The 26533-nt window shown below is 36.7% G+C and overlaps 1 protein-coding gene across 2 annotated transcripts in view; it reads right to left on the reverse strand.

Moving 5' to 3' along the window:
* The window catches only part of SLC12A2 (solute carrier family 12 member 2), a 66903-nt gene that overhangs the window by 26204 nt on the left and 14166 nt on the right, over positions 1–26533 (reverse strand). For both annotated transcript variants that reach the window (XM_064502319.1, XM_064502318.1), the window contains exons 2-10: positions 18186–18305; positions 16772–16847; positions 16090–16185; positions 13947–14086; positions 12939–13049; positions 10585–10693; positions 9973–10100; positions 9805–9889; positions 5087–5235 (exon numbers count right to left, since the gene is read on the reverse strand). In XM_064502319.1, coding sequence (XP_064358389.1) covers positions 5087–5235; positions 9805–9889; positions 9973–10100; positions 10585–10693; positions 12939–13049; positions 13947–14086; positions 16090–16185; positions 16772–16847; positions 18186–18305 — 1014 coding nt within the window. The remainder of the gene's footprint in view (positions 1–5086; positions 5236–9804; positions 9890–9972; positions 10101–10584; positions 10694–12938; positions 13050–13946; positions 14087–16089; positions 16186–16771; positions 16848–18185; positions 18306–26533) is intronic.

Below are 26533 nucleotides of genomic sequence, written 5' to 3' on the forward strand. Positions count from 1 at the left end.
AGGTAGGATAAGCAGATCCTAGTTTCAGAACAAGACAAGGTGGCTCTTCACACAACACATAGTCAAACCACATAATTCTCTGGTCACAATGATGTATGCCAGAAATCTCCAAGGGCTCTTAAGAGGATTGGAAAAGAAATCACACACGAAAAAAACGCAATGGAAGTTGTTACATATTGTGGCTAACCAACCCACTGAATAACATGACCTCAGGAAGCTCAAGTGACAAAACCGCGCAAGTCAGAGAACATCCTGGGAAAGTTTATTGCCCTTCTACCGATCAGTTTTTCATCATCTCTACCACTGGAAGTTAGGGTTGTTTCCCATTCAAAACCACAAGGACAGGACAAGTTTGCTTCCTATTCTCCCTCGCCTTTCCCCAAAAAAATCTCCCACACCAAGATCACATCCTAGGATGACTTTGTAACCCCAAGGAATGATCTGCAATATGCAACTTTTAGTAGACTGGAAGTGACAAATGCTCAGTAAGCTGAGTATACAAGGTCAGTGTTGATAAGACCAAAAAAAAAGAAAAGTTAAAATACAAATAAAAGCAGGCAGCTTCTGTCTAAAGACCATATAGCCTAAAGACCCTCTTATACTAGTCTACTGTTCCAGTTCCTTACATAGCTGCATCAAGCTCTGTATGTGTCAAGTGAATTAAGGTACAAAACTGTATCTAACAACAGTCCTGGTTTAATACTTAGACTTACTGTTCTTTATGAAACAGAAGCCTCAGCTGCTTGAAGGCACTCAGTGTTCAATAATTTGGTAACATCTTGAAAAGCTGACATTTTAGTCACTGGACCAAACCCAGCATGATGCCTTTCAAGCAGAATATCAATGTCAGAATGAGGTCCTGCATCATTTGCACTAAAATACATACCTCTTTCATCCTGGCAACCTCATCTAGGATAGCAGAACGGGGACTGAAGGGAAGAAAGATCATGCAGAAGCATCTAACTTTTAAATCACTGCCACCTGAAGTTGTAAAATCCAATTATCCCAAGCAATCTCACTAGGTAGGACATATTCCCAGAAACAATATGCAGGTGTCTGATGAAGTTTTATTGATATTCCTAGGGCTAAGCCAACAGCAAAATTTGGCATTTTTCTCCAGGTCAGACTGAGAGAGCCTACTAGATCTCTCAAATGGGCAACCGAATCTCTAGGTTACATTAGGTTTCATCAGTCAGTTTAAGGCATGCCTTGGCTAAAGAGAAGTGAAAGAATGACATATGCATAAGATGAGTGATAAAGTAGCTGTTAGTCGTTTAAGGAATGAAGGATAGGATTTCCTGTAGTATATTTGCAGTTCACAAGAAAGAAGGTTAAGGTAGGGCATGCATTTATTCATACAACTCAGATATATAGATATATATATATATATAGACATATCTATCTATATGCTATACTACCATATATAATGCACACATGTGGTAGTTAAAGGCATCATGAATGTTTTCATGATACTAAAACTTACCTGCTAACACATTTTTAACCTTTACCCTTGTATTAACTCATTGCTTTGAATATTTTCATACTTTTCATACTTTCATACTATTTCTCCTATGCCCAGGATTAAATTAGCTGTAACTTTCTGTTGAGTATAAAACTCTAAATGCCAGAATGTAACAATCCTATATTTCCAGAAGATAAGAGTGTAAATGCTCTACTGACAAATGTTTCAGAAAAAAGTTTTGGGAATATAATACAGAATAACCTTGGTCGAAGCAGTATGAATTTTTTTCCCCTGCAAGGATATTTGATCAATCTTCCCTTGAAGAATTTGTTGTGGATGATACCTATTTACAAGTTTTACTCTCCCCCTTTTCTTCCCATTCAGTTCAAAACATTTGGTTATTTCAAGGCCTTCATTCTACTACATTCACGTCAACTCCTTGCACTTTAGTTCTTCCTTTTTGAATATTAAATCTTTTTTATAAACTTGAGAGAAGTCTGAGCAAGGTGTATGCAGATAGCATTTGCTCAATTTAAAAGCTGCTAAGTTACAACCTAGGTTACTAATGTTAAGACAGACAGACAGACAGACAGACAGACAGACAGACAGACAGACAAGGAAGCTTCTTCTAAAACTGAAAGAAAAGTACAACCAGTTCCAGGAGAACCATGGTGTTAAAAACCACCTATGGCCACAAATCCAAGAGGCCTACAAATGCAGATGGCTATAGCAGTGAAACTTCCTATCACACAGAATTGGAAGGGCAGATATGCAGCAAGAGCTGTCCTATTACCACTGGTGCAGTGAGAAATATATAGTCACTGTTGATAAGAGACTTATTTTTGTTTGGCACTTCCTGTTTAGACAGTTCTCTAAACAAAATTTCAAACATCTGAGATAATGAAATGTCATATTTTGACTAGTTTCAGTTATTTGGTTCAGCCGTTGTGGAGCACAAAAAAAGCCACACGAAAACAAACACCAGCTTCTTTATAATCTTTTAAAATTTTACAATGAACATGGACAAAGTGTTCCTCCACACACACACACACACACACACACACACACACACACCCCTGCTTATCCCCAAACTATTTTAAAATGTTTTACAGCCTCCATTCTTTGCAGTGTTTTAGCAGAACTTTAACACTGCTTCTGGAACGTAGTTTTGTGCTACTTCTGACTTTCATTCAAAGTTAGACATTTTCATAAAAACAATTTGTATATATGTTAAAATAGGAATATGACCTCCAAATAGGAATATGACCTCATTCTGCATTTAAATTACCTACAGCTATAACTAATAATAGGCAAGTTCTAGGCTCAGGCTTAGAGAGCCCAAATGAGTTCTTCAAATTACTCTGCTACCAGCTGACAGTCCTTATGACACTAAGCAGAGGAATGTCCAAGGTCTGCCAGGAATTGTTCTTCACTTGCAATGACTGAGACAGGAACTGAAGATGGTCATCTTATGCAAGCCTGCTACCATCCCACAGAGTCTGATTCTAAGCCTCTCTCACACATGGCTCTTAGTTTAAGTTTCTTAGCATCACCTAAGCTTTCCATAGGTAAATCTTACTACAGGTCATCCATTTTCTGTTCAGCAAAAACACTCAAAATCAGATCCATCTAAGCACAAAACACAAATGGATTCTTTGCTGAAAGGACTTAATGCAGCCCAAAGTGCAAGGGAATGATAAAATATCACTCATTTTTCAACCAAGTCGGGCACACAAGTTGGTTGACACTTTCAGCCTTAGAACCTATATGCTTACAAGCTGTAAGAAAAATACAGACATCTTCACTCATTTTATAGATTATTTTATGTTTATGAAGTACTACTCCTCAGCTATTTTATATATTATTAAAGAAGCTATGTTTGTATGAAAGGCTTGGGAGGTGCTAAAGCCTGAGGACCACACGCACTGACTGTGACTTGTATATAGAAAACTCTCTCCTAACAGCTATTATTCAGAGACAGTGAATAAGTCAGGGGAACTTCAAAACGAAAAATGAACGAAAGTTCACAATTTCTCTATAGGTAGATAGCCTCTCATGCAAACAATTTCATTGTCATGTCTTCTCAGAAGTCAGAATCAGATTTGTCTCACAGGTGCACAGGAAAGGATGAGAGGCAATGGGCACAAGCTGCAGCAAGGGAAAGTCTAACTAGATTCTAGGTAAAAAAAAAAAAATTCACGGTGAGGGTGGCTAACCCTGGAGCAAGTTGCCCAGAAAGGCTGTGCAGTCTCCATGCTGAGATTTTCAAAATTCAACAAAAAGAGAGGCACTATGGGGAATGCATTCTCTGTGCAGGCCTTGGCTTTGAAACCTACTTTTCCCATTCAGAACCTACTAATTTTTCTACAGACAGTGAGAAGTATGACTAGTTTAGGAGGCTGTAGTACTCTTTTAGACCAAATGGTGAGAAACTACAGCATCAGTGATTAACTTATTAAAAATAAACGTTATATTAATAATAAATAATAATATTATAAAAGATTATAATGTTATAATAATAAATATTAAAAATAAAAATAACTTATTAAAAATAAAAATGTCAGATGTGCACTGGATGATGTACTGGGCTCTTTCAAGCTTTAACAAATGAGGAAAACGATCGACAGATATTGCAGAATATTTACTCCCACAACAGCAATTTTGAAATATTTCCAATATAGACTTTTTCTAAACCCAAACAAAGTGACACCACACACACACCCAAACTATTCCACTCAAGAAAATATATTTTACTGTAACAGAGTGGTCTGCACTGGAACATTATTTTGGCATGTACAAACTGTAATTTAACTTCTCCAGCCTGCCTTGCTGACAGGTTGACAACCTTACCTACATATAGGTTTCCAACCAAAACATACAAGCTGTTAAAACTGACATTTTTCTCATTAGTGAATTTCAGCTTTATCTCCACCCAACTGTTTTGTATGCTTATTACAAAAAAAATGGGCAGAGACAGATTACTACAAAGCAAATTTCTTTCACAAACCCTTATTAGTAAGTCCACAGACATCCCAATTATCTGAAAGTATAGGTTGAAGACAATGAAATACCCCACATCTAGAAGGGGGTCTTTTTGTTTGTTTCTAATACAACAATATCAGTTTTCACGAAAACTCACAAAATCCTTACCATTGAAGATGATATTATGATAGATGTATACAACTTTTTAAAAAGTCAACATACTTTCTAAGAAACTTAAAAAGCTAGGAAACATACAAGTTATTGGCAGAAGCCACCTACGATTGCTACGCCTCACTATTTAACAGTGAAAGCATCTATACCCATCAGTGAATGATGACATTCAAATATCTAAACAGAGCAAGCTGCAGTCTACCACTTAACCTAAGCAGTTTACTCAGGAGAAGTGTAAATATTTATATCACCTGTGTACAAATACCTAGAGGTTTTTAAACAGTTATCCGGCTGTTCTACACACTAGAGTGCACCACTTAACTATTCCACATTAACCTTATAGTTATGGAGATAAGCATTTTTAGCCAATGATTTCTTTGCAATTCAAACACACACACACACACACACACACACACACACACACACACACACACACAGCACATTAAACTGATTTAAGAGAAAGTTTCATACCTGGAAATTGTTCATCAGCCCATAGTGACATTCTGTCTGACAGGATGAGAAATCATAGTTTAATTTGCAAGCTGCAGTAGTGCAATTTGTCAGCTCGGTGATAAAAGTGCTATTAACGTTCCCTGTGGCATCTCGAACAACACAGGAACCTAAAACAGACCCAATCACAAAAATAAGCATTAACAGACTGACCCTGCATTTAAGACGTGTCAAGCTCAATTCCCTGTTTAGGTAAGCATATTTTCACAGAGCACCATTAAATAAGGCATTCGTATTTTTAACAGATTTCAGTTTCAAGCACTTCTTCACCATGAAGAATAAATACAAACAAGCAAACTATCTGCTTTCTTGTTTGAGAACAGCATCAGTTTTACAAAAACTTGAGTCTAGTAAATAAGAAAAGGAGAAAAGGAAAATTCTAGTACAGAGGAAAGCTGTAACTCACTAGAATTGCGAAAACTTAATAGCAGAATTTTAGCTCAGTATTTTATTTCTTTGAATCAGGAATTTCCCACAGCACCTTATTTGAAGTTAGTATTATAAATGATCATTTGCTTTTATGGTTTTTCTTTTTTCAGATTTCTTAGTGGAGTGCAGTTTTGTTGTGGTACGTATGTATGCATATACATAGGTAATGCACAGTTTTGAAGACATTTCTTTTCCTAGATGTTGAAGTTCGATGATTCCACAGTTAAATATTTCTGGCTACAGTGAACAAAGAGGTTGGCCTGACAGAGCTAAATCAAGCGAGGAAGTCAGCCTTCCCAGATTATTTCATGAATAGTTTTCCTGGACTTTCCCCTTTTCTCTCTATCCAGAATGAGATACTAAGATGACTTACGTTATAAAGCTTCACACACATACTTCAGTTTACAGTCTACTATTACATACTTCCTACAGCAGTATGCTTATAGAAAACACTTTCACAACTTTTAATCTCATTCCGACATATTGATTTCTAGTTTTGCGTAAGTATACAAACAGATTCTACAACTCAACAGTCAATATGGGTCAGCCATTAAAAAAAAATATCCACACACAAGGTCTTTGTCATGAAACACTAAGTGTCGCAAATTGGCATGCAACAAACAACACACTTCCATCATAGCAGTCTCTCTTGTATTTTAAACACTGATTTCTTAGTGAAAAAGAAAACCCCATAGTCCCATAACTCACGCTTTGCTTTTTTTTCCCCCCAAGTTCTACCACTTCAAAACGGCTGTCTTCAATTCATTTATGATTATTTATAACCTTTATAATTCTACTGTTCAGTAAAATTTTGAAGACACAGCATTTCAGCCTCTAAGAATAATCTCATTTGATTAAAAAGCCTGCAAGTCTTTCTTCAACAGGTTTTGTTTGTTTAAAAAAAAAAACCCAAAGACAAACTATAGGAGATGGAGTTGCAGGTTTAACGATTGAGGTAGTTAATTTGTGTCTGGACACCAGACAATGTTTCTAGGAACAGGAATTAAATAAATACTGGGGAAGAGAACAGGGAAGTCTACAGATGAGTAAAAGCCAAGAGAATTCCCATAATTTGGTCTTTTCAGAACTTAAGTGACAAGGAGGTCCTGGGAACAGAAGCATATGACTACTGATGACTTAAATGACTTATTTGCAAAATACAAACAAAAAGGAGGGTACAGATGTATTACAAGCATAGAATTTAAATTTCTCAAATGACAGTGCCTGTTATCTATACAAAATAATTTCCTTTTCTTTGACAAAAGAAAAGTCCCTAAATACATATACCATACTTAGATTGTTTTCTAGCTTTTAGAAGTTAAGTAACAGTTCAGAATAACATCTGGTCCTGGTAGATGGACACTACTTAACACTTCCAGTTTTCAGATTTATTTTTCAGTTGCGTATTAGGTCCAATTTGTTAAATTTCAGTAAGTTTCCTATACTGATCCCTTGGACCTTTTCTTGTGGGTATGTGGAGGGATCGGGGTATTTTTTAAACTGGGATGAAAACTTCTGTACAAGAAAAATGTTTCTCTTCCACTACGTGGGTATTCGCCCCCACCATTCAAGTAGTGTATAATGAATGTCACAATATACTTACTAGTTGAAGTATTTCTAGATAACATATATTCAAATGAACCTATGTTGCAGAAATATTTTTGTTGCTAATACGTTGCAGCTGCAGACTTATTTAAGCTGAGCATCCCATTAAATGGCTGCGGTGCAGTATAACCACCCTGCTCTTTCTTGTTTCCTTTTTCCATTCTCCAAGTTAAGCTGGCTGGCAGGTCTTTCACACATGGAGTCAAAGCATGACAGGAAGGAACAAGGGTACTATGAACAAATCTAATGTAGCCTTACTACAAGAGAATGCAGAACAGAAGCCATTTGGTCAGGCTGCATCCTCAGTAGAAGATACTTAGATATACCTAACAATTCAGACATTTTGTTTAACTCTAATTCGGAAAGGTTTTATTTATAACAGTTTCTGGAAAAATTATCTATAAGAATCTCTAGGTCCTCTTTCTGTAAAAAGAGAGTTTCACCTTCTTATAGCCATTCAAAAGTATGCTCCTGTCAAAGTCAAATGAAATTTTGCTATGCTATAAGCTTCTGGTAAGTTTAACAGAGCATTTATAGCAAGTTCTCTAAGTACACGCAAGCAGGGAGATTTTCAGAGATATCACCCTGAATGGTCTAGGGTACAACTAAGAGGATTTCTTAACTTCTTTGGTGCTACAAATGGCTACGATCAGCCTCTCATTGATTAGCCCTAGAAGTTTGTTCTTATTGGAGTTTTGTATGTTTTTAAGCAAATACACTGCAATCTAAATGCTGTTCTTTTAAATAAGTCATTCAAGAATCTCAGTATACCAAAATAAAGGTTGCTTATGCAGTCTTAATCCTGCCACCTGCGCATCTGCATGATTCCCTTGCTAAAAGAGGAATTGCACAGTCTTTGCCCTTACAACTGCTATACTACTGAAATAGGCCTTCTAGCTCTGGCAGTTGGACTAGCAATTGTCCCTTCTAAGCCAGCTTTACTCAGTTTCCTAAGCCTGTTACTTACTACACAGCATGCAAATATTGAAGTACATCTAAAATATCTTCAACAACTTTGTCACCATGGTACTCAGATACCTGAAATATGAAAGTAAGCACCCTCACATACAAAGTGAGCACACACCATTTGTTCTTGTCCCCTTCAGACATCACTACTCAGTAACATTTGTAGGTTCTTCAAAGTTTTCGTGACCTGCTCACTGCTACACTGGAAGCGCATAGTGGGTAATAAGGGTGGATGAAGGGAACACATCTGTCCAATTCCTGACCCAATGCCTCAAAAAAGCTTAACATTCACTTCCTATCTTTCATTTCATAACCTCTAACTTCTGATAATAGAATGGTATTTTTTAATTACCTGAATTCTAATTGTAAATTATAGAAGGCAAGTAGAACAGAATATTGTTATTCACTAAACAATTTCATGTTTGGCTGGTTTTGCAAACTGTTCCTTCTGCAATATGAGAAATGAAGTTTCTTATGTTTAAAAGACAACTAATGTATTCTGCTAGGAAATGAATATTAATGACCATTTTGCTCTCATGTGGGATCAAGCTCCAAAACATTCAGACTGGGTACAGAGGTCTTCGTGGTCAACCTAATTAGAAGATAAACGTAGCAGGTCATTATCCTGCATAGGACACAATCACTGGAGAGCAACTATTTGGCAGAGCTACAATGCGGTGTTAGCCAACAGAGGCAGACTAGCAAGATCGGTATCTTTAGAAAGGAAGTATCATTAGTGGTAAGATCAATGGTACTCTTATAAAATTCATTCAAAAAGCAGCACAGCTAAGATAAGGCAAGGTCTTTCATATAAGAAAACTGACTACTACTGCCAAAAACTCATTTATGTGGTATGTATAAAACCATTTAAGATCAAGGGCAAGAAATTGGCAAGACATGATTTTATGTTCTTGAGATTACTAGAGTAGAATTCTTTTAGGGAGGGGGGAAAACATGAGTGCCCACTGGAGCTCTGGAGTGAAACAGACTTAGAAAGCATCAAACCCTAAGGCAAATTCTACTCAGAATATTCAAACCACTGTGGGGTGGGGAAGAGAGACAGAAGAGAGGTTATACAAGACCCAGATCAGTCTATGATTGTTTCATCTCCTTCCAAAAGTAAATCTACAGATATTTCTGAGTGCGACAACACTCCTGGAAGTGGGTTGGCCAGATAAAGATGCCACTCACTCTTCTCCCTTTACTGGGAAATATTGCTTATGCACCCTTGCTAGGGAGTTGGTGATCATCCCATAATTTGCTTCAGGTAAAATAGCTGGCTTCCATCATCTTCAATCAGCACAGCTGTTTGCTAAGTGAATATGTTCCGAAAATGCAGCTTTCTAATTCAAGGATTATCCCACCAAAAAATTCTAAATACAAATTCCAACACAAGTATCTGCAACAGTTTAGGAAATATCAGTGCGGAGTCTGTGTCATTTAATTGTCATCTTTAGTGTGAAGCAGTCACTAATTTTGGAAAAGTATCACTCATTTTAGAGAGGATAAAAGCATCTGAAAACTGAATCTCCCTCCCACAATAAAGAGCAGAAAGTTTTGGCTCTGGCTTGCTTTCTTATCTGTGAAAGACAAACTGAATTACATAAGTTACATCAAAGCACTCCCTCAGAATGAATATGAAAGGATAAAGTTAAAAAACCCAAAAATCCATCCTTTACCTACAGATACTGCAATTCCTATGTAAACCAATGTAGTAATTAAGATGGCCAACAGCGTTCCTTTAGGTATGGCTGACTGAGGATCCTGAAAGAAAAATTTCAACAGACAGTCATGATACAGGTATACACTCAGTGTTTGTGATCAGAATTTGCTAATTCACTACTCACCGCAAGATCACCTGAGATATTTGCACCAGCAAGTATGCCAGTTGCAGCAGGGAAGAAAATAGCAAATACAGAGAAGAAAGTTTCCTCATTTCGGAAATCTGGTCCAAAATTCTCTGCAAATATTTCAGCTATAGAGAAAGATTTGTTAATTTAGATCTGTGCTAATATTGGTATGAAACCTATAGTATTAGCCAATTCTACCTGTTCTGCCTGACCTAGCTCCATGAAAAAGCTCAAAATCACAGCAGTGTGCCCTACTCACAAAAGTATGCAGAGACCATTTTAAGCTAGGTAAGTTCTAATTCATCACTTCAGCTCAAAATAAAAGTCAACATAGTAACCTTAAATAGCCTTTAAAAATAGAACTAGTACATACCCTATTACCCTTCCCCCCCCCCCTTTTTTTTAAGTTAGTATAATCGATACTATAGGACCAATTTTCAGCCCTGTAACTTTAAGGAATAAAAACCAGAAGTCTGAAAGTATGAGGAAGAACTATCTTTACAGTTGAATAGGTCAGACTATAAGCTATCTTAGCTATTTCATTCAATTACAACAGCATGCCTCTTCTTTGCAAAGATATTAGTTAAGATATTAACTGTTCCAACATACCTTTATAACCAAAGAAACCTTTAGGCTTCTTACTGTCCAAAGGAATAAATGTTCCTATGACAAAGTCTCCAATAGCAACTATGAGGATCACCAGTAAGACTATCTGTGCCTGAAATATAATGATTGCAGTCAGACAGAAAAACCTACTATTTTTCACAGCTCTAAGTTGCAATACTAAGAATATATTCTAAAATATAAATATTTAAAATTCAAAATTCAGCTATGCCTTCTAATATTTGTTTTCCACAAACAAATAAGGAATGCTGGAGAGAACAAGTTGTAGAATTTTCAAGAGAGAAGTATGAACAATTTGAAAATTTAACTTTTTTTCAAAATGGAATTTGTTATTACTATACCCCCCCCAAAGTTATTCCTCTAAAGACAGAGTAATTAAAAGAATTATTTTCTTCATAAGCCTACTAGGAAATAAAGTATTTGAATAGGTTGAGCAAACTTAGAGGAAAGAAGGTAAAATGCACACAAACACTAGCAGTATAGTCTCATCAACTGTGATCATAATACTTTACTTTATACTTCAATATATTTTACTAAAAGTTCTATTATCATCAGGAATCAAACAGCATTTGTTTGTTGTTTTATACAATGGACTAGCTTATACTGTTCAAGTCTCATGATCTCGAGCCTTCCCTGTGAAAATAAATTGCAAAGATTACCACGCATTGCTTTTTTACTTCCAGTTCTCCTGCGACTTTTCTTTTTTTATTACAACCTAGGTTTTAAGCTAAAGTTGGTTAAAACCATCATAAAATCTACCATACAAATAAAACAGTATTTTAAACTATCCAAGACCTCAAAAGTGTGAGCAATGATAAATCCAGATATTGAGAAGATCAAGATGTTTTAGGTTTTATATTTGAGTAAGTAACCACCCTGCCCTATTATTTTCTGAGTTATTTGATTCCCCATGAAGGCATAGGCCAGTGTCTCAGGGAAAACTATCTCTAGTTTGATTTTTTTCAGGCCTAGGATCAGAACCTAATATACAATAGCATTGCTGTTGCCAGTTCACACAATCTCAACAAGTAAAGCAGGGTAGTACAGAGATAAATAGAGCACGACAGCCAACAGTAGAGTTAGAAGACCACTTGAAGAAACCAATTTGTCCATCACATTTAGCTCTCTCCACTGCCAAACCTACAGCAGAACAGGTGAGAGGTGCAAGGATTCCACTGGGTGCTGAAAGAAGTCTTCAATAAGCCCAAAGATATTCAACATGAAGTTACCACAGAGCAATCGGCACAGCTGGATTTATTCAGTAGTGAACCTAGGCTTCTCCATGAGGTAAGAGTCTTTTCTAAGTCACTTCCTTACATTAGAAAGTCTCAGGCATTAGAAAAAGAATGAGCTCCTATGACTTCAACACAGTTGAGCGGTAAGAGAACAGGAACTCTGCAAAGTCCTTTTCAGGGCATTCTTTCCTGGAATCCCAGCCTTTCTTTATAAGCTTTTAGGTCTAATTCAAAGGCATTATTATGATAGAGTCCCCACGTCCCATTTTCCAAGGCATTTTATAGGTCATGGGGAAGGCATAGGAGAACATCGTAGATAACTATTATCAAGAAGAAAGTATTACTGATTACTGTTTTGCTATGCTAAGCTGCATGTTAACCCACATGAAGTCCTTGCTGGACAGGTTCAGCTGTTTACTGCAGCTCCTACCTGCCTTCTTCCATGTTGCAGAAGGCAAGCCAACAAGCCTTGATGGTTGCATTGAACAGGATTTAAAAAAAAAGTTACCTATTTCCTAATGAGGAGGAGGTGATAAGGAGGCAGTGATACCACAGCTCAGGTTTGATACAGAGACATTAGAACAATAGGGATATTTCTATGCAAGCTATTATTATGGAACTGTTCATGCCACAGAGCAAAAAGCAAGATACCTCTAGAGGTTTTAAATCACAGTGGCCAAATTATTAGTGACCTAATAAATAATTCCTTCAAACCAAATACCTAAGTGGCTGAGATTAACGAGCACAGCGCTATCTGAAGTTAAGTGCATGCAGATACCATTGCAAATCCTTCACAGACAGTGAAGTGAAGGATTACGTGAGAAAGCTAAATAATTTTTACAGAAGTGTGCTATTTAATTTAATGGTACATGCCAAAGTTAATTTCTGTAGATTAACTTCTGTAGATTCTTTCCTCTAGATTCTTTCCTCCTTTGTGGTAGATCCAAGTAATGCATTTATCTTCATTCCCCGCCCCCCCCCCCCCAATCCTTACTCCTGAGTGCACTAAATACAAATATATTCAAAATAACTCAGCCAGCTGAGGTGGAGAATATAGATAAAAGTATGAACCAAAGAATAAAAAAGAAGGTAATGGTTCCTTACTTTTGCTTCCCATTCCATTCCTGCAACGGAAATACCCAGCAGTATAACTACCGTGATAGCTCCTATGATTCTGATGTCATTCATTTCATCAATCATCAGTGTTCCATTTTCCTAGGAAAAAGTATACACAGTCATATACTTCAATAAGTGCTTATCTCTCCTAATGCAGAACAGAATTCTATTATTACCACCTAAAATTTATTAACAGAGTTAACCTCTATACCACAAATTTGCTTATTTTATATCCCCTGTGTGAGCACAAAACCATACTGGTTTTGCCTTGTTTTAAAAGTCACTGAATCATCCAAAATAGAAACAATCTTTTTGCTTCATAAGCCAACTCCAAATAGAATGGCCTGTCTTCAGCTGCCAGAGAACTAAATTAACCAGCAAAGCAACAGCTACCATCTTGCATTTATGAATACATTTTATTTGATGTTCACTATTATTCTTAGTTCTTTTGATGCATTCCAGAATTCTCATCTAGGAAGGGTATGATTGGGTTCTTCTCAATGTCATATTTTATATTAATTAATTTTTAAAAAGCAAATACCACTTTATTGTGTTTATCTTAAGGAATTATTTCTAATAAGCAGAACTTCTTTAAAAAGGAGCTTAATGTAAGCTGCTATCACTTAGAATAAAATGCTCACTGATAACAATTCAAGCATTAATTCCTCTGATTCCAGATCATGTATCTAGCCTTCTCCCCTCCATCTCAATTGCCAGCTTGGATGTTACCGTAGATTTTTGCATTTTGTCCTTTCAAGGATGAGATGAGCAGAGTGGGAAGCTTCAGTCTGACACCAATGATAACCTGTTTTATATCAAAAAGCCACTGAATTGCAGCAATAGTTTACTAATATTGTAATCTTGTACCTCATTCCATGTCTTTAAACTGTAATCAGGGCAGAGTATCTCAGCTCTCAGTAACTCCTTCTCAATAATCTCAATTCTCAAAAACTCAATCAATGCTCAATAAGGGTAATCAATAATCAATCCATTTACCTTGAGCAGCTCCACAACTGTCTCTGCAAAACCAACAACATACATTGCTACTGCAACAGCATTGGCAAATGCAAAAATCAGACCTATGGCACCACCAAATTCTGGTCCCAAACTTCTGGAAATTAAATAATATGCTCCTCCTAAAAGACAAAAAAAAAAAAAAAAAAAAAAAAAAAAGAAAGAAAAGAAAAAAGAGACAAGAAAAAAGGAGGTGGGGAGAATGCTATTTAAGACTAAACGGAAGAGCTTATGAGGACTGGACAGGAATCAACAGAACTTAAGTTTACACAAATGTGACACTATTCTTGCATCTTTCAAGATGTATGATAAAACACATTGAAGTTTCAGGAATATATTTCAGGTTTCTAAGACAATACACAAGTTTTAAGTAATCACCTGACCCACGCACCACATCATATTATTCAGCTATGCAACCAGTTTCAGGGTTAAAAAAGAAGGTGTAAAATACAGAAAATGGTATTCAGTTCCCCCCCGAAACTATTCAAAGTGACTATGTATAATTTTACTATTACACATTTTAATTAGCTATAATTCAGGAAACTCGCAAAAGATACTGAAATAAACCCCCTCAAGTTCCAAACCTACATGACTTGTTTCTTAAAGCTCTATTGTCATGGCAATTTTCTGTACTGCAATGAGACTGTCGTAACGATCACATGACAACTCTATTTTTTCAGCACCGATTCTTCACATTTTTGAGCTTGAAAAATGCACTGTCTCAAACACAGCATATGACAAACAGAAAACTGAGTATCTAAAGCTTTAGGGAAGGGTAAATTCCAACAGAGTTAGCAAAGGCACATTCCAGTGTAAGGCTAAGATTTGTGCAATCAAGGAAATCCTCCAGTTCCAGATTTTGAGATAATTGAGTGACAGGTTAAAAGAAAAAAAAAAAAAACATGAAATCCTTAACTCCACTGCATTATAGTTACTGTGGAAAGCTTGTAGGTACTCGACTTTGACACACTTCATGAGAATGCAACATTAAAAACCATAAACATTAAACCATCATCAACATAAAAAAACATAGCACATAACAGAAAAGTTTCACAGGAACAGCTGTGAAATCATTCCCCAATTCTTGTCATTAAGCACTTTGAAGCTTTCAATAAAGCACTATTTTGCAAAAGTGATTCAAGAAATACATATCCTATAAGAACAGGAAAATCAGAAATGCATAATGCAATTCTTAAAAAGTGCTGTTTAGAAACCGACACTAAAGATTTTTCACAAGCAAATAGCTTGAAAGGAGAAATATCTACTTGACATTTCTTGAAGGAATATTTACTTACTTGACATAAAACTAAGACTCATAGCTGACATTTCCTGTTGCATTTGTTTACTTTGTGATAGATTTTTGTCTTCATCCTTAATCAACTGACTTGGATATGCACAGAATGAACTTCAGTGCTTCTATTTTAATTCTGCCACAGATTCTACTAATGACCATTTTACAGGATCATGAAGCAATTTAAGTATGTTAGACACTGGTCATTTACAGAATCATTCTGTAGGTACAGGATTGCTGACAACAGAGCAGAAATCATGAAAGTGAACAAAAACCATTATCCTCAGGAAACCTGGAGATAATTGAAAGAGACTGAAGAACCTCTTTTCAGAGCAGATTTTGTATACATATATTCATGATAGAACTAGAACATGTCTCTTGGTATGTTCTCATATAAAGTCCAGTTCATCCTATTATAGAATGTATTTCTTAATTAGTAAGTTCTTTTTCAGGACATGTACACATACAGGCACACACACCCCCTAACCAATGCAGATCCTGGAGAATATTAAGCCCCTATTCATTCCTGGACAGGTCTTTCTGAAAGTACTTATATTCCAAAAATTAAAAATAGATAATGCTTCTCCCACCACGGAAAAGCAAGCTACTAACCAAATCAAATTGCTAGACTAACTGTTGGCTTTTCATTCATATTACAATTACTTAAGAAAACTCTGCTCCTCAGAAAACCAGCTCCTCCCTAGTCTTTACCCATACTGTCACTCATTTTTCCCCACTCTAAAAAACATTAAAGATAGAGCCTCTAATTTCTTCTGAGTGTGCACTTCAGAGTGATGACAAAATACTTTGAAAGATTTACGAAAGTAGCTTTACCTCCTCTTACAAACCCATTTGTAGCTATTGCTGAAGTAGATAGTCCCGTTATAGTTGTCACAACAGTGGCCATTGCAATAACTAGGACAGACAGACCTTTTGGAAAAGAGGAAGAAAAGTGCACATTCAGCAGTATTAAAACATACAAATCTTCAAATTAATTGTGTTTAAAAAATTAGTCTTGCAAATTTGACACACTTTTGCTGTATGCAGCCCCACACACTCAAGTGAGAGGCTACTGTACTACAGAGGAGTAAAGAAAAGCTTCTGGATACGACCAAAACTTATCAGACTGGGTAACTGTGTCCTTAATCAGCAGGGTAAAAAGCTGCATCCTAGATGAGAGATTTTTTGCAGTTCAATGCTAAGTTGAGCCTTCAAAGAAAATTATTTATATACTACACAGTCTATATGCAGATTTCAGTAAATGGAGATCAAAAGGATTTTATCTCTACAGTATACTGAAGACCTACAGGTCAGTTTTAAATGATATATACACTGTAGCTAAATGACAACAGGTAAGTAACTTTACACTGGTTAAAGTTTTGATAAGGTTGAAATACTGGCAACATTAAGGTCATTTTCTGCCCCTACCTCACAACAAGTTCAGGATCAACACTTCCTTTGGATTGCATATTTAAAAGTCACTGAAGTAAAAAAGTTACAGCATTAGTACACATACCTATCCCAGCTTGTCCTACAATCCATGATAGTCTGATGAAGAGCATCACACCCCAAATATTTAACATACATCGTACCTGAGATAATAAAACATACATATTACATAGGCTCATACCTGCAGTCATTTCTACTAATTATTCATTTCAGTCTTTAATATTGTCTGAATTATCATAGTCTTCCCTCACCGCTTCTCAAATTGTTTCACAAGAACAGATTCTTTAAACAAACAAGTTTAGGTCTTAAATTAAAAAGAGTAAAAGGGAACCTAAACGTGATTAAAAAATTACTACCTTCACCAAGAAAGTTACAGTACTTTAACAACTGACACTACTAGCATTTCTTAACAAAACAATAAAAATAAATCATTTGGGCCTCCACCTTAAGGATCCAAAATTCATACTAAACAGTCTCAGAGCCCTGTTTCAGATCCTCCACTACCTGTCTTTCAAATACTAAAGCAATAATATTTACTATGTTATCTTCAAATAAAAAGCAAACAAATACCCAAGCAGGAAATACTCACCCGAGCAACTTACGCCTACTAGGCAATATTAGTTGCAAGTTTCAAAACCACTGACAAGGAAGAGACTGTCTTCCAGAAAACTTACAAGTGAGAAGACTTACAAGCCAGTTGCTAAACTTAGTTGAAGAAGCTTACTGAACTAAAATTAGGTAATCTGAGTTCAGTATTTGAAAACCAAGTGCTGCATATGCAGCTTCCACCATAAAGTCTTATAGGTTTGGCTAGTATGTATTAATTGTAGTTTCTCTTTGCCAAAATACTAAAAATAAATTAATATGTACTTGTAATGAAATCCCTCATATCACCCTTACAAATTTTCATTACTCCAAATGGTCTCAGTTTTTAACCACCATGACTATGCCAGTGTTCAGTGTTAGACTTCTACAGCTTAAGAGAAGATGACTTTTTGTAACAGCTTCAACAAGACTTGAGTAGTTGATCCAAGTCAAGTTTTGCCATATGAAGATACTCTCCTCACAGTAATTTTTGCTTTTCTAAGAACAAGTTTTCTGTCATTTCAGACCACAACTTCACAGATCCAAACTGAACACACAGCAGTTTATTCTCTCTATAAGGCCTGTGTGCCTTAAGATTCTTGTGTAGTAAAAAAGTACAATTTATTTTCTTTTTAGAAGTTATGCAACTTCAAAACTCTAAAACCTGTGCTAAGACACCATGATCCCTTTAGAACTTGAAGCCTTGAAGAATTTTTCTTAAATTTCCAAACAAGGAAAAAAGTGACCCTTACTAAGGCTATGACATTTTTCACAAGTTTCATACATGTGATTTTTTTTTTTTTTAATACAGAGCTAATACAGTCCTCCCCCCCAAAATAAGGCTGTTAGAAAGATTGTATCTTTTTAAGACACTACAGTACAATATGTCAACTTACCAATACACCTTTTATCCAGCCAAACTTGACTACCCCTTTGCTATCTGGTGTGTAAGTGGCAGCTGCTTCCCCAGCTGGTGTTCCTTCCTCTCCATTTGCATAGCCATCTTCAAAGGGCTCCTAGGAAAAAGGGATACTGTTTATCTTTTATGTGCTTAACCAAGTTCCAAAGGAATTTTAAACTCCAGTTGTAAGAAACAGTCTGCTTGGGCAAACAGAGAAAACAAATTAAAGGATGGCAAGGCAGAAGTTACCAAGGCTTTCCTCCATGTTCCTTGCACGAGACACTGCCCATGTATTTCAAGAAATGTAAACCAAACATACAAGGACAATTTAGGCATTCTGTTTCAGTTAATTCAAATAGATAGCGGTCAGAGTAATAAATATTTTTAAGAAACAGTCCTAAAGCCCTAAGAAAGAAACAACTGGTCTTTTTCTATGAGAGTTACAAAATTTCACTTTCAGTGAGTTCTAAGGAACAAAGTTTTATTTCTTAATCTGAAAGTGTACACTGTTCTACCACAAATTACTGGTCTCAGCTACAGCATTTCCTGTAGTCCAGACTTAGCTGTCATTTGATCAGTTTTTCAGGAAATAAATTATTCACTTCCCTGTAGACTGTTCTACTATTCTTTGTAAGATGATGCTGCTGGAAAGGAAGGTGGGAGAGCAGCATTTCAGGCAGGAGGAGGGAAGAAGTCTCTTTCCAAAACTCTTCCCCATTTAGAAGGGGAGGATGACACACACAAAACACCAGTCACACGTGCAAAGGCCAACTTGTGGCATTCCTTTACGATTCAACTGTTAGTCATTCAAGGCAGAAAGCTTGACTGTCTGACATGCATTAAAAAGAAAACAAAAAAGAAGTTGCATGCTTCTTTTTCAAGAGGCCATTTTGTTTTGCCAAGCCAAACAAGCCTTTAAATACTTAACAGTTAAGTCTTTCCTACACTTACTATAGGAAATCTTCAGGAAGCACTCTGGGCAAAGTATGGTAGTTGTCCAAGGCAACAAGTATAAAGAATGAATACACTAGAAGAGAGCCCGAATATCATCCAGGGAATACTATTCAATAAACCAGCTCAAGCTATATTTGTGAAGCAGCTTGCATCACCAGGGGCTTAAGAAACACTTAAACACTTAAGCAATTAGAGGCAGAATCCCAATGAGGTAAAGGGCAAAGCTCCTGTTCGCTAAATAAGTCAAAATATATTGGACCCAACTCATACTTAGGAAATACGTTTTGTGCTGAAAGCATACACAAAGTCAGGAAGCTTACTGTGAGATATTTTATTAACTTCCCCCTCCTTCTCTTCCTGATACACTAATACCAAATATACACCAACAGCACAGAGTCCAGAGGAAATCTTATAGAACAGGCACTTACAAAGGGTGCCATCCATATTCCCCCATGATTAGAAGTAAACCTACAACCAGATTAAAATAAATAAATAAATCAGATCACATCAACACAATCCAAAGGCATTTAGCACAGATTCACGTCAGTGCCTCTCACCCAAATTCTTTGATATGCAATTCTCAAAAACAGATATACCTGAAGACAAGTATATATAACAAAAACAGATATACCTCTAGATATCCTGTGTGGCATAAGCTTTCTACCACTAGGCAGGATCATCATCAGTTTACAGATCATTACCTTTACCAGAGAGCTTTCTTAAATGGTAGATCGTCTTGTCTCCAGGAGGGAGAAAAGAAACAGAGAGCTACCCAATTTGCTGAACTGTAACTTTTCTAGTAGGAGAGAACTAATAGCTGCAACTTCTTGGAGTTCTGCATAGCCTTTGACCTGACCAATCTGTTTATTTGCCAATTGCTCCTATCCAAACACCCAAACTTGAAACCAATTAAGTAAGAAATGGCATACAATCCATTTAGAGTAAAAAACCTGTGAGGACCAAGAAGAGAATTGAGGAGCGGCTACATTTAAGATTTTTCATTGAATTAACTCTTGCATCTATATGTGAGAAAGGAGAATATTAATTAGCCAACTTTTCTGTAATACATACAGCTACAAGCTGCTCACCCGCTAAGCCTATGCTGACCTGCCTAAACCTAGAAGATCCGAAGAGATGGAAATCCTAATCAGGTTTCTTGCCCAACTAAGGCACTCACAATAGGAAAGAATGAGTCTGCATATTGCTCTGATATCCTTTCCCCCAAATACAGGAAGGTGGATTTATTAGTCAGAACTCTCTTAGGTTTTAATGCCTCAATTATCACTTTGTCTGATAGTTTTCCTCATCAGGTACTGCCATCTCCAACAACACTTAACAGAAGTTTCTCTCCCCTTCGTTCCCCGCCCACCTCCAAAAATGGAGTGGGGAGATTTGTTAATGATGTCCCTAATCTGTCCCATGCAACAGAAATCTATAAGCCAAGCCCTTCTAAAAAGAATAACATTTTTTTGATATTTGACTTTTCACATACACAAGAACTTTTGAAGGCAATTCAAGGTAGCAAGATAGTCTCCCACAGCTGTGGGGACGGAAGAGCCCGATATTCTCATTGCCACCAGCTCATCTGTTTGCTTTGTAAACTGAAGAATCTTCTTTGAGCTCCCCCTAGCACCAGTAAACAGAGCTAGTGCGCTAACAGACTGCACAGATCACTACAAGGACCTTTCCAATTCCTCAGAGAAAGTGAAATTAATTTATCTGCAGATAAAAAGAAAACCTAGAAGGAACAAACTTCTGACTACAAAAGCCAGGGTCTGCTATCTCTGAACCCTACACAGAGAAGGCTTTCATACTTTTATTGAGGCTCTAACAAATCTCGGTTAATGAGGCACAATCAATTGCAAAAACAAGAGCAGGGAACTCCCTATTTGACATAATGCACTTCTATATCTATACTATGCTGCATTATCATGGGAAAACTTAACATGGGGCATGGAAATTTGTCAGTGTCTGCAATTTAAGCTCTCTGTAGACTTTCCACGCTAAAGTTTACTTTCCCATTGTACTCTACATTACTAAATTAAGCAGCCACAGCAGCCTGAGAACAAAGAATCTCAAGATCACCTTGAATACTCTCAAACACAGCCCAGGACACAAATGGCATCCTAAAGCTAGTTTAATAAACATGTTCTCAAGCATGCAATTGTGGAACTGTATATTATTATTCTTTCATGCAAAAAACATTTGTGTTACTATAGAAAAGCAGCACATTATGCTTGCAATCAATTTAATTTCAAAATCTGGCATGAAGGCAGTCATGTTTATATTATCTAAGCAGTTTTTAATACTTTGGCCAAGACAAGTGCCAACATTTGATAACATCTTTTGGTATTACAAAAGACAATGTCATGTTTCTAATAAGAAACAATAAAACCGTTCTTTGAAAAGACTGGTTAGAGGAGGAGCAGGGAAGGGCTGGAAGAAATCTGTATCTTAGTGTCCTACAGTGTTGAAATGTTATACGCGACTAAAGTAGTTAAATGCTGCAATACTGAGTCACAACACTTTCTCAGAAAAAGCTAGAAACCTTAATTTACTGCACATTCAGGTTTCAGAGAAGGTTGAGAATACCCTAGGATGCAGTGTAACAGACAGTTAAATATCTCGGTTTATATGACTGGCTGAATATTGGTAGAATCTACACACTTGAGAAAGCTACGGATTTTAGTAGAACGCGCAACCAAGTCCGTAGCTCAGCCTGTCTTATTTTGTGAGGCTGATAATGGACCATTACTGAGTTATCAGTTACCACATCAGTTCCAAGTTATGCACACTACAAATACAAGAAAGTTTTGTGCTGTAGGTCTTGTCTCTCTCCACTATGCAATATTTTTAAAGAGGATATTGTCAAGTACATGCAAAACTTAATAGCCAAAAGGTTATTGCTGTCTATCAGTGCTAGTGGGTGCCCGATAAAGCACCAGTGAGAACACAGATATTACAAAGTGTGGGCACAAAAGAATTACACTGTGCAAGGCTCCAAGTTTAGCCCTTTAATGCCAGACTAATAAAGCACCGCTGTGGTGTGAGCTGTAAATAAAGCAGAAGTAGTATTCTTCATGCTTGTGCTCATGAGGAAACACAATGCTTTTACTCAAGTCACACACTGAATGGAAAAAAACCTCACTAGCACTATTTTAAAATGGCAATGCACGCACAGTAAGATCTGCAGATCTCACTAGCACTACTTAACAACAACAACGCATGTAGAGCGAGATCTTTGTAAACAGTCAAAATAACACTAATATACCACAGAACTGGGGAGGGGAAGGGTATGAGGGGAGGGGAAAGAAGACTGAAGGCTCTAGCACTTCAGATCAGAAACACTGGCACAAGAATTTATGACAAAACATTTTGTCTTCTGTTATCTAATAAGTCTAAAGAACACAGAAAGTTTCAGTGTTCACTTATACTGTTTGAGAAAAGATAAGACGCATCCACATGCCGATGGTTCCATTGTACACTGAATAGGAATTTAGGCCAGAAACAGTTAAATTCTCCTTCTACACAGAAATTTCCATTGCTGTACCACAGTGTACCCAGAAGTATAGATAATCTACTATTTCATCTCCAGTACGAGTTCATAAGTACAACAATAAGTTATTTGTGCCAATCATGAATAGCCTCTCAATTTATTAGAAGTGGATCAGAAAAGACTTGCTAGCTGGAAGAGATTTTTCATACACAGTTTGCAAGATACTGTGTCTGCAAGAGTTTCTCGTCAAGTAAGAATCGCTATTTAGCTTTACTGAGAGCTCTGAAACACTTAATAGTTGTGTAAATTATGCAGCATGCTTATTTGTGGTGAATTTATTTAGCTTCCGTTTTAGAGGCAACATACTGAGATGTCGTTGAATTATATGAGGTAGTACCAAAATGAATGTGTATGAACTCATTTGCTCTCATTTCTTTTCCAATATAGTAACAGGGAAAGTTCAAGGAAAGGACGACATCCACTAAAGGCTAGGGATTGCTATTAAATGCCCTTAGAGCACTTGAGTTATAAGGGTTTTTTCACTTTTTTGACAGAATAGTTTAAGTTTACACATTTTTTTTAATCCGAGTATAACCTCTGTGATTCCACACTTTAAGCAGAAAGCTATACCTGAATACTCTGTGCTTTTCTCACAGTCTGCCTGCCTGGGAACATCCTGTGTAGTGAGTAACTTCTTCAACTAATCTCTCCTGGTTTCCATTACTCTCCTGCAAGATGTGGAGGCCAAAGAACCACCTGGACTAGAGCATTTAGCTTTTTTTTTCTGCCACTCCAGTCTGACCAGCTACCAATCACAAATACCATACAGTAAGGGCTCTTCCACATGCACAAATTCCTTAGAAAGATTTCACAGCTGTAGCTTCTTCTCATCTAAGTAGGATAAGGCACTGAAGCTGTTCAATTAGCTAGCACTATCAGGAAAATCAAACAAAAAAATTCTCCTCCTTTCCAGTTCCAGTTTCTGCAGCAGTATATGAAAATGTGGTTCCATTAAGTTTAGACACTTTAATAAGAGAACAGCCATTCACATTCAAAACTCTTTCACCTACACATTCTGCTACTCAGCATGCTGCTGCTGTCATTGAACTGCAGGACAGAAAATTAGGCAAGCAGCTTCTTCCATCAGTTGAGCTATACGCAGAATGATTCAGTGTAAAAATAGATCTCTGTCCTCACCAGTTACAGAAGCAGCCTAGACAACTTGCTTATACTTTTACCTGCCTAGGAGTCCTGTGTTTAGAGATGATTAATCATCACTGACAGTGCAATTCATTTTCAAGAGAATGAGAGACTTCCACACATCTACAGTCCTCACCACAGCTTCCATAGTTAGTGGCAAGCTGTTCGTTACATCTTCCCACAACAATTCGTTACCGTCTAGAAGGAGGTCAACTTTACAGGCATCCACCATTTTTAAGAAATTTCAGTTTGTAGGAGGAAGGACTAGCACAATGTATTGATCCAGATGTAGCATGCCAGCTATCTCGACAGCCAAAGAATCATTACTTGTGCAGATTACACTCCTAAATAACCACACTTTAAAGTTACAGACAGTTAAGAGTATGGCTGCTAAAATACAAAACTACAGAAAGACAGTATAGAAAATTTTCAAAGAGTTAACACAGCTCAAAACAGGGGTGGCAAGAAGTTTTAGTTAGTTTCAGACACATTCCTCTATCCAGAGTGTCGGTAGGAAGAAAGTGACCGGTGCTTAAAAATAAAATTATCAAATATTGCAGGAAAAAAAAAACAAATGAGCAAAAAAACCCACTTTGTAACTTCATTGGTGAGAATTTGATATTTTTTGTTTGTTTCTGAATTTAAAGGTTTAAGATTTCTAGTGGGAAAGTGCTAGAACTTTTACCAAAGGACTTCTTTTTCCTTAGGAGAATCCCAGGCTTCTAGCTTTACATATTTTGGGGAAAAAACTGTGGAAAGCTCCATGGCTGTTGCAAAAGAAGAAAGGTCACTACTCTCCTTAGAAGTGGGAATCAGTATGATTACTAAGTCCGTATCTCTACCGAGACTCATGAACCCTCTCAAGTAATAGACACCAGAGACCTCTACTGATACTGACCCAGAGTTGAATGTAAACACTGCTGGCTACCTGGCCTATAACTACTGTAAGTCCAAACGTGTACCTATTTTTACCAAGAGCATAGGAAGCAAGAGCTTCAACTGCAACATGAGGCTGAGGTTGAAGTACAGAATTTAAATGCGTATTCAGTAACATCCATCTAGAAGGACATGCACTGCATTTACATTGCTAAGATCTAACTACATAATGACAAAATTCCTCAGAGGTAACTAACAATTTGCACGATTGTTAAAGAAGCCATAAATCTTTCCCTGAACAGACAAGCCCTCCGCTTTCTTTTCTGGAATGACCTTTTGGATTCTTCCTTCCATCCCTACCCTGCGATATTTTTAAAAGGCTGAAAAAAAAAAAAATTTTTTTTTAATTGCCGGATATATTGTATGCATAGAACAACCCTGCTGATGCAGCCACTTTATTGTGAGGCAATGACAGTGACTACTTTTGTAAACAGTTCTTTATGGGCAGAAGTATTTAAAGTGCAATCCTATACTAGCAAAGATATTCAGCCAGCTATTAAATTTTGATCAGATGACACTAAACTGTATATCCAACACATCTGGTCTTTAAACACTGCATTTGCAGCATGCTAACATTTGCATTCACCATACAGGAGTGCAGATTCATGGTTTGTACTTGAGATTCTTTGGGAAAAAAAAATGGTTACATGTTTTAATGCTTTTATTTAACCAGTGATCAAAGAAATTAAGCACAAAGGAGTTGTGCTTCCTTTTTAGAACTTTAGTCTCTATGGAACGATTTTAAGCATACTGTTGTCCAGACAGGCTACTACAAATAAGCTCTGTTGTTGTATTATGTATCTAACAGACTAGACTGATCTGTTTGCTAACCTTTGAAAATAGTTCTGGTCCACCTATTAAACTGGAGTAAAAAGAAGATGATGGCAATTACAACCTATGTAAGAACATATTTCCTCAAGTCTTCTACTCCACAGTAGCTTCCCATTATGTTAACAAATATATATGAAAATAGTTTTCCTAGGATCTTGCAAGTGCTATGGACATGAAAATATTTAATGGCATTTTCTTTAGAACAGTTAGTCCATTCTGATGGACTAAATCATAAGTGCTAGTGATTAACCGAATTCTCCTAGGAATTACGATTTTATTCAAGTCTCTGGAAGACATATTATTAATCTTTAGACTTTATACAGTAGAAAGGATATATCTTCCATTAATCAATTTTCCTGTAACAGAGAAAGTCTGAAGAAGTATATCCTGCGTTTGAGTCTTCATAGTTCTTCAAGAGAGAAAAACAAAAGATGAAAAGTGTCCTGGTCCTCTCCCTCCAAAAAGGAGCAATCTTTGATCAATAGTTTCTTGATTATCTGGACATATAATCTCAATTCGCATTGAAGCACAGGTCTATTACAGCAAAGCTGACCCCAACAGTCACCACCCTTTCAAAAAGGAACTAGCAAAAAACAGACAGTCATAGAGAGCCATGCACTTACATCACAGCCTGATACTCGTTTGCATGAACTCCATATGAAGCAAAGTTTCAAATCAGATTGTCGGACTGAGAATACAAAGTATCTCAGTATTTAACTATAGGAGAGGAAAAATAGTTCTCAGCAGTCTTTCAGTTGATCCGGTGACACCGATGTATTTTTATTCACTTCTTTAACCTACTACTACTGTTCAAGATGTCTCAGATAACATTCAGTTAACTTTGCTCTGAAGACTAACAACAAATCATAGTGAGCTTTTAACACTAACTTTGAAAGACACTTTAGCCAGCTCTAACAGCTTTCAGA

This window comes from Dromaius novaehollandiae, chromosome Z (genome assembly GCF_036370855.1).
Source record: "Dromaius novaehollandiae isolate bDroNov1 chromosome Z, bDroNov1.hap1, whole genome shotgun sequence".
NCBI lineage: Eukaryota > Metazoa > Chordata > Aves > Casuariiformes > Dromaiidae > Dromaius > Dromaius novaehollandiae.